Source organism: Canis lupus, chromosome 4 (assembly GCF_011100685.1).
Source record: "Canis lupus familiaris isolate Mischka breed German Shepherd chromosome 4, alternate assembly UU_Cfam_GSD_1.0, whole genome shotgun sequence".
Classification (NCBI taxonomy): Eukaryota; Metazoa; Chordata; class Mammalia; order Carnivora; family Canidae; genus Canis; species Canis lupus.
The window spans coordinates 21,611,841-21,626,226 of record NC_049225.1 but is presented as its reverse complement, the minus strand read 5'-3'; the positions used below and the strand labels follow the sequence as shown (position 1 = coordinate 21,626,226).

The 14,386-nt window shown below is 54.2% G+C and overlaps 1 protein-coding gene and 1 long non-coding RNA gene across 18 annotated transcripts in view; one reads left to right on the top strand and one right to left on the bottom strand.

The window, feature by feature from the left end:
* COL13A1 (collagen type XIII alpha 1 chain) overlaps positions 1-14,386 on the bottom strand; it is a 148,649-nt gene that overhangs the window by 83,801 nt on the left and 50,462 nt on the right. For all 17 annotated transcript variants that reach the window (XM_038534174.1, XM_038534187.1, XM_038534171.1 and 14 more), the window contains exon 3: positions 8,086-8,093. In XM_038534174.1, coding sequence (XP_038390102.1) covers positions 8,086-8,093 — 8 coding nt within the window. The remainder of the gene's footprint in view (positions 1-8,085; positions 8,094-14,386) is intronic.
* LOC111095470 lies at positions 1,540-6,783 on the top strand. Its single transcript, XR_005357923.1, has 3 exons — positions 1,540-1,677; positions 2,733-2,882; positions 6,460-6,783. It is a non-coding gene; the product is annotated as an uncharacterized LOC111095470 (long non-coding RNA).

Below are 14,386 nucleotides of genomic sequence, written 5' to 3'. Positions count from 1 at the left end.
CTTTCTCTCTGTGTGTCTCAAATAAATAAATAAAATCTTTTTTTTTTTTTTAAAGAAGTTCTCTCTGAAATCTAAGGCAGACATGGGCCGCAGGTGCCACCGCCAATGCACAGACTCCAATGGGTTGGTAGCCGCTGAGTAAAGCATTATGGCAAGAAGCCTCCTGATTGATTAGCAATGTCTGCCACGGGTGCAGTATGTGGGGCAGTGGTGATTCCTGCTGCTACTTAAATCCATCCTCCTGGGCAGTGGCCATCCTGTATCCATGGGAACCTGGGTCTTCCAACTGGACTACAGAGCTACCCCAGGAGGGTTTCCTAAGAGACACTCAGGGGTGGGGACAGGCCCTGCCACCAGCTGCCATCTCTCTATCCCTGGCCTCCCTCCGCAGCATTGTTCCTTTGCAGGAAGCTGATAGAACGGGGCTAGGAGGTGACTCCCACCCCAGCCAGCTTCCCCTTTCCTCCCTGTGGTTTCAACCAGGGTAAGGTGAGAGTGCAGGACACACACGGAGGCTGTGTCGGGGAGCCACCTGGGCTCTCCGCCTTACGCTGGGCTCAGGTGGTAGCCAGGTGGGCAGGGACACCGAGGGAGACCCATATCCATCCCCCTCACTCGCTCCTGCACTGCACAGCCCCCAGAGGCAGCAGCACCTTCTCTGGCTGGGAACCCCCTGGGGGTGAGGCTCTCAGAAGGCTACATTCCGGGGGTGGGGGGCAGGCCCTGGTCAGGCCGACCCGGGGCAGGTTGGCCCAGCAGCCTGGCCGTGGGGGGGCCGGGCGTATGGGGGAGATCCCAGGCGTGGGAGGAAGTGAGGAGGGCTCTTTTTGGCTTTGTCAGGAAAGAAGGGGAAAAGCAGCCCATTTCCAGCAGGTGGTCTGTTGAAATCTCTCCTATGGCGGAGTTTATTTTGGAAGATTGATGACAGGAATTGAGATCTGACATCTAAAACATGCCACGATAAATCATCCCCCTGCTTTCAGGGACTGACACGATTTTCCTCTCCCTGTAACCGGGCGGCCAGAGAGCTGGGCTGGGCCGGCTGCACGGCCTCAGTGAGCCTCTCAGGACCAGACCGAGTGGTAAGTACTGATCTGACGGCAAACTGGGCCGGCTGCTCTCGAAGGACAGGCCAAGAGGGGACCCGCCGTGCGATGGCAGCTCTGAGCAAGGCTTGGGATAGCGCTGCTGTCAGGAACCCTGGCAAGATCTGCTGTGAGCGCTCCGCCCTTCCCACTCCCATCCCCAGCCCTCCTGGCAACCTCTGGGGCCTTTTGTTGGGGTATCAAATGCTGTCCTCAAAGAAGACGAGCTCCTATTCTCTGGATCCATTACTTCGGGGAGACAGTCTCCGTGGGCTCTTCTCAGGTTCTCTGGAACTGACTGGGCTCCCGTGCCCCGCCCTGGGCCGGGGAAGGAGCCTGACCTGCTCTAATCTGTGCTGTCTCCCGCTGTCTAGCCCACTGAAACCGATCCCTCACATCAATACCCCCCCCACTACCACCCCCCCCCCCCACTACCACCACCAGCCACGACCACCGGCCTCAAGTAGGTTGGCTGGAATGGAGCTGCGCACACAGCCGTGTGGACAGCACGGCCTTGGGAGCAGCCCTCACTCAGAGCAGCGCACTGGCCGACCTGTTTACTGAAAGGCCAGGAGAACTTTCGGGACCAGAAGTGAGTAGAGATGATCTCTTTCTTCTTTCTAATACCTGGAGCTTCTGTGAGTCCAGTTGCTTCCTCTGGGGACACAGGAGCTGGCCTGACAATGGGGCAAGCCAGCCTTTCAGATTGAAATTGGGACCTGCTGTGCCCCGGGGGCAGTCATTAGTCATTGTCTTGTCCCCTTCCAAGAGAGGAGAGGCACAGAGGTGGTTGGAAAGCAAAATGGAAGTCTCCTCCCCTGTGTCAACATCCTGGAGGGACCCCGCAGAACTTCTGCAGAGAGTACAGGGGCTCCCCCGGAAGACCCCCACCCGGGGCCCGGTTACCAGCAGGGAGCAAGGCCTTTCAGAGGTGTGAGCCTGGGCTGCGGCCGGAGTTACTTACAGGAGGTCCTGAAAGAGACAGAGAAAATGCCAGGGTCAGTGTCACCGCGGGGAGGACACGCAGAGCTGCCTTAGAAACTGAGTCCAAGAATTCCTCGGCTGAGGGGTTTCCATCTGGTCTTCGAAGTTTGTATTTTCCTGGCCCACTTTCCCCAATATAATCTCTTCCCCTTTATTTCATCTCCATATTTCCATTATTGGATGAGAAATCCAGAGGTCTGGGCCCCAGGCGGAGCCCGGCTAGGGCCCTAACTGCCCGAGGATGGTCCCTTCTCACTTCCCGCCCCAGGAGATGGGCTCCTTGGGGGGCCCCGCCCTGACTTAGGGACACGGTGGTGGTTGCTTTCCAGAGCGCAGGTGTCCCGAGCACCAAGGCCACCTTGCAAAATGTGAACCGTGTGATAGAACCTCAAGAGAGGGCGGTTATTAGCTCACTTGTCCCCTCCAGGCTTCCAACGCCGGCCAGCAGCAGGGGCGACCGGACACTCCTCACCAGGCTCCCCCCATGTCTCTGGCCTGTCCTGATTTCTGTTGAGCGGTGAGTCAGGCGTTTCTACCCCCTGGGTCTGTTGCCCACTCACTCCTTCCTCCTCCTCCCTGCCCTCCTGTGCCCAGGGGTTCCCCGCTCCCTGGGCGCTTCTCTCCTTCTCCTCTCTTATTTCTGTCTACCTTGCCCCCCTCTAGGTCTCAGCAACGCCCAATCTCATTGCCCACGACAGCCAAGAATCACAGATTCAAATGCTCCGTGAAGGCGGCAGGACGATGGGTGCAGAGGGAAGGTGCCGAAGGAGCAGAGGCTGCAGGAGAGTGAACTGAAAGCATTTCTGCCCCCACGTGAGTCATGAAACCCCCAGGGCCCGTGGGATTCCCAGCTGGGCCTGGTGCGTCTGCCGGGCCCCCGGTGACCTGGCCACGTTAACACAGCTGCTACTCCTGTTGCTTCTTTCATGCTCGGCCAAGAAAGACTCCTTATGTTCCCCTGACTCCTCGCGTTCCCCAGGCCGCCTTCCTTCTCTCTGCCTTCACCTGCCTGCTTCTCCGTCCGGCCAAGAGGAAACAGCCCCTTTCATGCTGGCCCCTGTCAAGCCATCAGTGTTAAGGGGGAACAAAATGTTTTAAATTAAGAAAATAATAAGTCAAGAGGAGTAGTGACTGGGTAGGGAGGCCCGAGGCAGCCTGGCACGGTTGCAGAACAGCGAGAGGGAGGGAGCTTGACGGAGGAGGGGAGCATCTGGGACCTATTAGGTGGAGGGGCAGGGGAATGTCACCCAGAATCTGAAAATATCCCCTGAGTGCAGCTTGCCAGAGGGGCCAGCCCAGCTGGAAAGTCCATACCTCCCGCCTCGGGGAAGCGTCCTCATGAGAAACAGGCTGGTGACAAAGTTCAGTACACGACAAGTTTGGGACGGTTGAGCCACATGGAGGACAGATGCCCTGCACCCTCCGGGCCTGCCAGAGCCGGTGGCTCTGGAGGAACCTCTGGTGACATGGCCTTGCTTCGGCGATGGCCTGGCCTGCTGTTAGCTGTCCCCGCTGCCTGGGTGAGCTGGATGGGGCTGGGCAGCTGACACCGGACTGGCGCTTAGCCGGCTCCCAGGAGAGCCGTTTGTTGGGTCCACCCCAGAGTGAAAAAAATTCTACCGAAGATGTCAAGGGTTTCCACATGATCATCACCACCATTGTCACTGCACACACCTCCGTGGTCCTTACCAGGTGCTGGGCATCGTTCTAAGTGTTTCTCATTATGGAGAAGGTTCTATTATCCCCATTTTGCAGATGAAGACTCTGGGGCACAGCAAACCTGGGCTACCGTCCCCAGGCCCTCGCTACGATGCCTCCCTCCATGCCTACCCCCAAACTGCCCACAGATCTGCTCCCTTGCCTGCATGCCCAGCTTTTCAGCCTCTGGCTCCTCTCTCTAGATCCTCCCTTCCCTCTGTCTCTCTCTGTTATGGGCTCCTTTTTCTTATGCAAGGGAATCTGGCTGTGTCAATCTCTTCCAGCCACCACTTCCCCACCCAGACTTGAGGAATGAGGAGAGCCCCGGTTTGTTACTTGATTCTGTAACTTAGGAAGGGAAAGAAGGCTAGAGGAATTATTTAAAAAAAAAAAAAAAAAGACTTTCTGTCATAAACATGTTTCCCCATCACTGATGATCCTCAAGCGTTCCCCTGGAAAATCCTCAGGCCCTAACTGCTGCCCTACCCCTGTCAGCACTGGACTCCTTTACCCACAACGCTGGATTCAAGGCCCAGCAGCTCAGAGGTGGCTTGGAGCTCATGGCTTTGTGAAACCCAGCAGTGCCTTGATGTTGCAGACGGGTCTCCCATGTGGTCACTTGGCCATCCTCAGTACCACGACCGCTGACCAGCCTGTCCCACGGCCAGGCACCGAAGGATAGGGTCACCCCAATGCAGCACCAAGTCCTCATTGTACAGAGGGGAAAACAGAGGCCCAGGGAGGGTAGTGACCATGTTGTCGTGGTGTGGGTGGGTGACAGGGATGGGGTCAGAACCCAGGGCTACTGGGGCTTCCTAACCAACCCATGCCCATGCTGCCACAGCCCGAAGGAGGAAAGAGGAGAAAGCCACCTGACTCCACCCTTGGCCTGCCCAGCAGTGCCCTGGGGCGAGCAGAGCAGGGTGTAGCAGCATCCACAGCAGAGGTTCTGCTTGAGACCCTCCTCCCTCTGTCTGTCTGTCAACTGTCATCTCAGTGAGGACGCTGCTGTCTTCTCCAGGGTTTGGCTGACCTCCAGGGAAGCAGCGATGTTCCTCCTGAATGGACATGGAGGAATGGACTTCTAGGAAGGATCTTGGGGTAGCATTCTGGATCATACTTTTCTTCAACCATTCTTTTTATTCATTCATTCATTCATTCATTCATTCAACATACACCTGACGATCGCCTGCCGTGTGTCATTCGCGGTGCCAGGCTGTGGCTATACAGAGAAGCGTAAGGCGCAGTCGTTGCCCTTCGAGAAAGGAAGACTTCATTATTTAAGCACCTAATACCTACCCGGCCCCAGGCTAAGCTCTAGTGACACAGAGATGAATAACTCATTTCCTCCCCTTGAGAAATCAACAGTTTTGCTCTGTTAGAAAGCTGGAGAATTTCCAGAGAAGGGAATGAACTGAACAAAAGGATTTAGGGAGAAAGGCTTGCGCAGGAGGATGCACCCATTCAATCAACAGCATTTACTGAGCGCCTACTATGTGGCAGGCATCCCACTGAGGACGGTCATTAAAGTAGCACATTTAACCCTAGCAACAACTCTCTGAGGTCACCACCCTCATCCTCACATCAAACACGAGGAACCTGAGGTGTAGAGATTAAGCAACCAGCCTAAGGTGGTCTCCTTATCTTAAGTGGTTGAGTCTGGGTTTTATGTGTGTAGGTTTTGTTTTTTGTTAGGCTGAATTTCCATATAGCAGAGCCTGGATTTGAACCAGGTCTCTCTTACCCAGAAGCCTGTGCTGTTGAGTTAGAAGTCACGAAAGTCATAAGGGGTGGGAGGGGAGGCTTGGCCCTGAGCCTCACACCTTTCTGATGCGGGCAGGTAAGCCTCCTGCCCCACTCTGGGGGTTTGGCCCTGCCTAGACCCTGGATCCAGTCCTGGTCCTGGAGGGGGAAGCAAAGAGCCATAGGGTTTAATGTCATATGAGCTGCGATCTGACCCTGCTTGACCGCTGGGCTCCCAGCAGCTGGGGTCCTAGCCTCGACCCATGCCTCCTGGTGCCTGCTGCCAGCCGCCTGCAGCTGACCACCTGCCACTTGGCTCTGCCACGTGCCGACCCACCCATTCTGCTGGGACAAATGCTTTGCCTCCGGCTCTCCTTGGAGCTGGGGTGACGGACAGTGCTGGTCATGCTGTGCCTGCTGGAGCACGGTTTCTCAAGCGAGGGCAATTTTGCACCCCAGGGGATAGTTAGTTGGCAATATCTGGAGACCTTTTGATTGTTATGACTGGGAGGCTGCTTCTGGTCTCCAGTAGGTAGAGGCCAGGGTTGCTGCTAAACGTCCCGTGATGCACAGGCTACCACTTCCTACAACAAAGAATGGGGTGGTCCCAAATGTCAACTCTACTGGGGGTGACAAGCCCTGCCCTAGACTAATGGGACCAGTCCTGCCTTGGGGCTCCCCGTGCACCTACAGTCCTGTCTGTGCCCTTGAGTTGAGGCCCCAGCCTTCGCTCAACCCTATGGTTTGCCAACATTGGGGATCCCATTCCTCTATAGGTTGGCCTGTCCTACCTCCATTCAAGACCCTGTTTGGACAAATAATAATTCATGTAGTGAGTATCTAGTCTGCCTGGCACTATGCAAAGAACCGTAATGTATTTTATGTCACTCAGTCCACCCGAAAGCCCGGTGAAGTAGTTACTATCATTATTGTTATTCCCATTCTACAGATGAAAAGGCATGGCCCAGGAAGAGTTTAAGACATATGCTCATGGTTGGGAGCTCATGCATGCCTGAGCTGGCACTTGAACCCAGATCTGCCTTGACGTCACCATGGCATGGACACAGCGTGGCACAGCCTTCCAGGACTGTGGGGTCCCTGAAGCTTGAAGAAGTTACGTGCATGAGAAATAAATGGAGCCCCCTCTCTCCTAAGGAGCGGTGAAGGAGAAAAACAAGAGTAGCTTAAAAAATGCTCAGGGCGTGATCCTGGAGACCCAGGATCGAGTCCCACATTGGGCTCCCTGCATGGAACCTGCTTCTCCCTCTGCCTGTGTCTCTGCCTCTCTCTCTTTCTCTCTGTGTGTCTCTCACGAATAAATAAATGAAATCTTTAAAAAAAAAAAAAAACATCGTGAGAAATTCATCAGTGACAGGCATGATGGCCTTTTAAGGGAAACTGAATGAGCTCCCAGGCAGCCTCTGTCCTTTGAGGTTGACATCAAAGAGAACAACAAGCCCTTCTCCCTTACACCCCGAGGCAGGAACACTTGCTCTGAAGGGAGGGCCAGGGCAGATTTCTGGGCAGACCCCCTGGATGTGGTGCTCTGGGAGCCCACCTGACAAATCAAGCTTTCTGACCTCATTGAGCTTCACCACAACCCAACTCCCATTTTATAGATGAGGACACTGAGGCTCAGAAGGGACACACTTGCCTATGGTCCATGGCTGGTACGTGATTCCGATTCCTAGTTCAGTGCTCTTCCCAGAGCAGCCTCCCATTGGCAGAGATTTGAGGGGAGGATGGGGGCTTTACATTTCTGAGAAAAAAATACACAACTACTCAGAGAGTGGTGTGCTGAAGCCAGCTTGTCCATAGCCTCGCGAGAGTCGATTTTACGCATCTCTTTCCAGCTCTGTGTTCAGTGACTTCACATTGGCAGCTGGAAATTAGCCATTATGGGAGTATTCGCACCACAGAAATTGGCAAAAGCTACAAAGTCACCCCACCCCCACCCCAGGAGCCATGTGTTAATCATTTCCCAGCACGGTGCAGCTTAGATCTGTCCCATGATGATGTCTCTTGGCCACGAGACATCCACAGACCTTTCCAGTTTGGGCTGGTGGAGAGTAACAGGTCCTGAGAGGAGTGGGCAGCAGTTAAAATCACACACACCACATGCTCTCCTTCTGCACTCACTGCAGACATTGCTAATCAATCACAGCTAGTCTTTCCCCAACGAGCCTTGACAAGGCTTCATAATTCTTTCCAACACATCCACTATAAATCAGCAGGAACTGGCATGTGAGGTGGAACCTATTAGTCATCTTAGAACTAGAGCCACCCGGGGGCTGAGACACGGGGAAACAAGTGGGAGAAGCACGAGGGTCCTTTTCTGACTTATCAGGAGGGCTGGGTCTAGCCTTGGGGCACAGCAGAGATGGAGGGGGGGAGGCTGGGTACCCAGGACCCCCCAGATACACCACCTCACACCAGGGGTAGAGATTAACATTCACGGCAGGCCTCTCCCCCATCCCCATCCAGCTGTCTAGAATGGCAGAGGGCATGGGAGGCGTGAGCAGGGAAGGGAGCAGCTATCAAGATGCCCCTCCAGTTCCCTTCTTGCTCTGGCCACAGGAGGTCCTTAGGGGACCTATCGCTGCCCCATCTGGGGTCATCAGCACAACTCAAGTGGCCACCTTCCTGCAAACACCATGGAAGTGGCCTTTGTCCCTGGGGGGGGGGTGGGGGTGGGGCTGGGGCCAGTTCCAGTGGGTTCTGGAGCACTCTGCCCCTGGCAAACCCTTCCCTTCAATCTGGAGATAATCCCATTTTGTGTCCTTGCTTTCCATCTTCCTGGGGAGTTCCCGGGGATAGGCAGAGGGTGGTGGGACAAGGGGAGGCTCGACACCTTGCCTGGTGTTTATGGATACAGAGGGCATGCCGGGGTAGCAGATTCTCCTCGGCTGCCTCCCCGGCACCTGGTTCTCCTCGCATCCTTCCTAATGTGACCCCGATTCTATTCAGGTCTCCACCGTGCTCCACGTGGCCCCATGTCTGCAGGGAAGCCCCCCTCCCCCCACACCGAGCTAGGAAGGGGTGAGGGTGAAGTGCCCAGGGCCGGGATGCTGGTGGAGATGGCCCTGGTGGGGTCAGCTTGAGCAGGCCCGGGGGAAAGCCTGCAGCTGAGGACACCAAGGGACGGGGGATCTGTTCTCCAGGGAATGACCGCAGCTCTCTCCACCACACCCTGTCCCCGGGGAAGCAGCCCTGAGGCCCCGGGAAGCCACTGGGAGGCTGCAGGAGGCCACAGGCAGGGAGGAGAAGGAGCCTGGGGACCTGGCCGTGGGGGCCCTACCCAGGGGACAGAGGGCCAGGCCCAGCCCCCGCAGGATGGACAACAGTTCAGACCAGAGGTGGCCACCCGCCACCCCCGTGTCCCCTCAGCTGCAGCCCCGGGAGCCCGGGGGAACAGGGGGCCTGGAAGGCTGAGTAGCAGGCAGGCAGCGGCTGAGTCAGCTGGCCGCCCTCGGCGGAGGCAGGGGCTTGAGGGCGGCCCCGAGCGCAGCACTAGGAGGGGGAGGAGTGTGTCCTGGCATCCTTAGCTGCGTCCCCAGCATGCTCACTGTGCACATGTTTCTTATTGCGAACATCTGCTCGATGCCAGCCATGTGGCCAGCTGTGCTGGATGGGGTGAAAATCAGGCACCGTGGCTGTTCTTGAGGGGCTGCTTCTCCAGCTCAGGGGATGCCTCCCCACCCCCAAGTGACCCCCCGACACTCTGTCCCTGGGCTTGAGCTTCCAACCAGCTTCTCCCTCCAGCAAAGCTCAGCTGCTAGTCACCCTACCTACTGCCTCCCACAGTCCTCCCAGACACCCCAGTCAGCCCGGGGCCCGCACCCTGATCCCCGGGGTTCAGCCCCAGACCCTGAGCGCTATCTGGGCCAGGTTTGCTGTGGGTCTCGCAGTGAAGCTGTCCCTTCCCCCTCACGGCCTTCAAGCTCCCACCTGGGGTGCTATGGGGCTGGATCCTGCCTTTTCAAGGCTCTTGTTTTATATTTCTTCATTTGACCCACCAAAAAAATCCCCAATAGGTGGGAGCAGGTAAAAGCAGCCCCACTATGGGTGGCGAAATAGGCTAGAGGCAGGGGACGTGTTGCCCACAGCCTCTTGGGGCTGCCCAGCCAGCGAAACTCTCCCCTGGTCCCCGCTGCAGACCCGTGTTGAGACAGCACCGCAGGGGCAGGGGGTCCCCATGAGACCCTCCACTGCCACTCCCAGCCCCCAGCCAGGCTTCACTTTCTTCCGCAGGCTGTCACATCGGTCCCTGCAGGAGGATAAGCCTCCGAGACACCAACGTCTGACCCTGTCCTTCCTGACACCGGATCTTGCCGCCTTGCCGCCGTATCCGATGTTCCCGTGGAAGGCCCTGCCTGGGGCAGCTCACACGTCACCTCTCTGCTGGCAGGGCCCCACCGGGCAAGCGCTAGAAGGAGAGGGGGTGGGGGCGGGCAGCCAGGGGTCGCGGCCCTGGGCAGACCCACACAGGACATTATCCCTCAGGCCCTAGGACAGGCCCTAGGCTTTGTCGCCTTATCTTTACAAACAGGCCTCTACCTCCAGGGGGAGGGCTTTTTATTTTCAAGTCACATTTATTGATGACCCAGGAGGGGCTGGCATCCTGAGTCTTCTGTTTCTGCATGGTTGTAAACACTAACAGGTACTGAGTACTCCCCAACCTCCAGCAAGGGCCAGGTGTGCTACACATCGTCTCGTCTACACTAGTCCTACAGGTCACACTACTATCATCCACACCCAACAGAGATGGGAATTGAGGCACACAGGCAAAGTTACAGGCCCACAGTCAGACGGGGGCACACAAGCATATCCTTAGCCCCAGAGCGAGGCAGTACCTCACCCAAGAGCCACACCACAATCCTGGCAGGCAGGTGCAGTCCTATTACTGTTCCATTTTACAGATGGGGCTCTTGAGGCCCAGAGAAGTCACATAATTTTTCCAAGGTCAAACAGCTGGTAAGGGACAGAGCTGGCATTCAAAATTAGCTACTCCCAAAAGCTTTTCTTTTTAACCTGTGCATTAATTGCTTCAACTGTGGAAGCCAGTAAGAGTCAACAAAGCTTAGATGGTGGGGCAAGGGGGTCAGACTGTAGAGAAAGAAAATCTGTGTATGTTTTTTTTGTCCCTTTGAGGACTGCGAGACCTCATCTATGGGCTCACTTCAGACTGCCTTCATCTCTTTCTTGCAGTGAGCGCCCCGAGAGCCCCCACTGAGGACTGGCTGCTAACCCCACACGGACAGGAGCGCATCTGAGCAGGAGCTCCAGCCAGCCACATGCATACGTGGTCTCATGGTTTCATTGAGAACCATTCATCCTTTCCTTTATGCAGAAGTAACGGAATAGAAATGTGACTTGACAACTTGGGACTTTTGCACATCACATGGGGCTCTGGCCCAGAACCATGGGTAAGAGCATCGGTTTGGGCGAGACAGCCACTGGTTCAAATCCCAATTTTGCTGCTTGCTGGCTGTGTGACCTTGAGCAAGTTGCTTAACTTCTCTGAGGTCCAGTGTCCTTTTCTGTAAAACAGGGTGACAAGAGTATCAACCTCATTGGGTTACAGGGAGCAGATGAGAGAATACTGGTAAAGGGTTTAGCACGGTTCCTGGCTTAGAGCGAGCGCTCAGCAGATGATAGGTCTGATGGTTATTCTGGTTCTGAATACGATGTCCTGTCCCAGAAGGACGTGCTACCTTCCTCTGTGTTCTTTTTTTTTTTTTTTAATAAATTTTTATTTATTTATGACAGTCACACAGAGAGAGACAGAGAGACAGGCAGAGGGAGAAGCAGGCTCCATGTACCGGGAGCCCGAAGTGGGATTCGATCCCAGGTCTCCAGGATCGCGCCCTGGGCCAAAGGCAGGTGCCAAACCGCTGCACCACCCAGGGATCCCCTTCCTCTGTGTTCTAACCAGAAGGACAACTGATACTCAGCTCTTTCCATGTGCCCAGCGTCGTTCTTTGTGATTTAGAGACACTACCTTATTCAACCCTTCCTAAGCCTTATCAGGTGGCACCTTTATCGCTTTCATTCTATAGATGAGTAAGTAGAGGCGCAGCGCGGTGCATCCCCTTGCTCAGGGCCACAGGCTGCAGGGTGCTGGCTGTTCATCTCTCTCCTGGACTGCCTCCCTGATGAGCCCCTGAATCCCTGGAAACCAGGGAGACCAAACAGGCAGGGGTCAGAGCAAGCTGAGATCAGTAGAGCAGGATGGGGCTGGGTGACCGTTTGACTAAAATAGTACAGATGACAGTCGCCAGCTTTGAACCAGTGGGACAAATTACGCATTTTCTCACTTCCTTGGGCCCCTGACACTTCCAAGTTGGGGTCAGAATCAGAAGTCCTGAGTGAGGAAGTCTGGGGGGCAGGTCTTGCTGGTGGAGATTACAGGCCCAATTTTGCAGATTTGGGCCAAGGGCCGCCAGCATTGTTCTCCGTGGCCCGTTTCCCAGAACAGCCTCGGGCTCAGGGCAGAGGGGCTGAGCTGCCTGAAGACCCATGCGGACAGTGGGCCGGGTGCTGGGGAGAGAGTCCCCATCAAGGCACCCCCTGTGTAGTCGGGGTGGAAAGCAATCAAGGACGGGGTGCCCATCAAGCTCTGCTGGCTCTACCTCCCCCCCCTCGACCCTATTTCAATAAGGATCTGGAGTCTCACTTGAACTTGTCACCTTTGACAAGTTTGTCACCGTATCTCTAAGAAGCAGTGAGGTCCTCCCAAGTGACCTGGAGATAGCTCTCAAGGAGAGTTACTTCCCACCCCACCCCCACGCCTTTCCTCAGGTCCTTCCCAGGAAGTGAGCAGCTGAGGAAGTCAGCAGTTGAGCAAATGTTGCTCCCTTGCCACATCTAAAACTCACAACCAGTTCTCCAGCAAAGGCCGCAGCATAAACACGGCAGCTGCACACCACCTCTTCCAAGCAGTTGGCTTTGATTTACCAAGGCCCCGTGGTCCCATGCTCAATTCTCTCCCAAGCCCTCCAAATATTCAGTTAGTTGTTGTTCTCATTTCTATGTACAGATGCCAATTCTGTTTTCCTTCCTTGCCTTTTCTGTTAGAATGTAAGATTTCTTATTTATTTATTTATTTATTTATTTATTTATTTATTTATTTATGATAGTCACAGAGAGAGAGAGAGGCAGAGACATAGGCAGAGGGAGAAGCAGGCTCCATGCACCAGGAACCCGATGTGGGATTCGATCCTGGGTCTCCAGGATCGCGCCCTGGGCCAAAGGCAGGCGCCAAACCGCTGCGCCATCCAGGGATCCCTAGAATGTAAGATTTCTGATGGGTGTACTCATTTATTTTTTAGTCCCAAGTCCAAGAAGAGCTGAGGGAGATTAGATGCTGCAAACCCCAGTGCCCGCAAGAAGCCAGATAAGTAATAAATAAATGAAACAGCCCAACTGTAGTGCCACAGGGCAGGATAGGAACTGTAGCAAAGTTCTAAGGGCTAACCTGTGTGCCTACAATGGAATTACCACTCATCAGCTCCAACCAAATACTGCCAGGGTGGGAAGGCGACTCACTATTGTCAGATCTTGAAAATATTCCAGAAAAATGGGATATTTTATGCAAAATTTTCTAGTTTCTAAATGTTGATATTAATTTAAGAAAATAGAGGGAGGAGGAGGCAAGATAGTGGAAGAGGAGGGGTCCTCGTTTTATCTGGTCCTACAAACTTAGATAACTTTCAAACCATGCTGAACATTTATGAATTATTTAAGAAATAGAAAAAAGCTACTCTGCAAGCGAAAAAGGAGGTGTATTTGGACCGCAAGTCGCCAATAATATGCAGTCCTCATAATATGACCTCATAATACGCAGTCTCTGGGGGAGGCCTTCCAGGCCCGACATGTTCTAATTCCACAGAAGGTGTGCTCGGTAAATCCTTGCTGAATTCATGAATGAGCATGTGGGCAGGTCCATTGGCTGACACCTGAACTAAGGATCTATGAAAAAACAATGCCATCACAGTGCTTGGAAACTGACTTGTGTTTGAGCATGAGCTTTAACCCTGTGCAGAGTTGTTTGGTTATGTCACCTTCGAGAGCGCTTACCTCTCTCCCCTCTGGCCCTCTCCTTGCACTAGGCATGGAAGCCCAGAGCTGAAGACCAGCAACAAAGAAGGCTCAAACCTCAGGATGTCAGGTGAGTAAGACAGCGGAGCTTTACTCAGGCCTGGAGGGGAAGCTGGGTTATGTGGAGGAGTGGTTGGGATATATTAACAATCAGTTAGGAACCTAACTGCCCCTGGCTATCTATTTTTCTTAAATCTTACTTTAAATTATACACAATTAAAAACATGTACCATGATTAGTCATTAATAAATGTTAACGCTTGGCTCAGAATACAGAGTGTTTTCATTTATAATAGCATAATCAAGTGAAAAATTTGGTTGCCTTTGTCTCTCAATGAGTTATGTCTTAAGCAGCTGTGTTATTTGCCCACAAGGCCGTGGTTAAAGCGTGCGTGCATGCGTAGCTGTGGGCGAGGGAGCCATAAGGAAATACATGGACCCGGGGGCAGCAGCCCAGAGCTCCTGAGTGGCCCTTCTGGCACACCGCCTGCCTGAACAGCCCCACCACAACCCTGAACCCCATCATAGCCACAGAAACGCCTACTGTGTGTCGGGCAGCAGACTGGGTACTTTCTAGTCATGATTTCTAATTTTTATAACACAACCTTTCTGCAAATATGTTCACTTATGGGGCAGATTTGAAGGTTCTATAAAGGTAAGTTGATTGTCTAAGGTCAAATAGCTAATAAATGGTGGAGCTGGGATTCCCATCTGGGTCTGTCAGACTGCAAAGCCCATCCTCTTTCCACACCAGCGTACTGCCTGGAGCATTGGGTG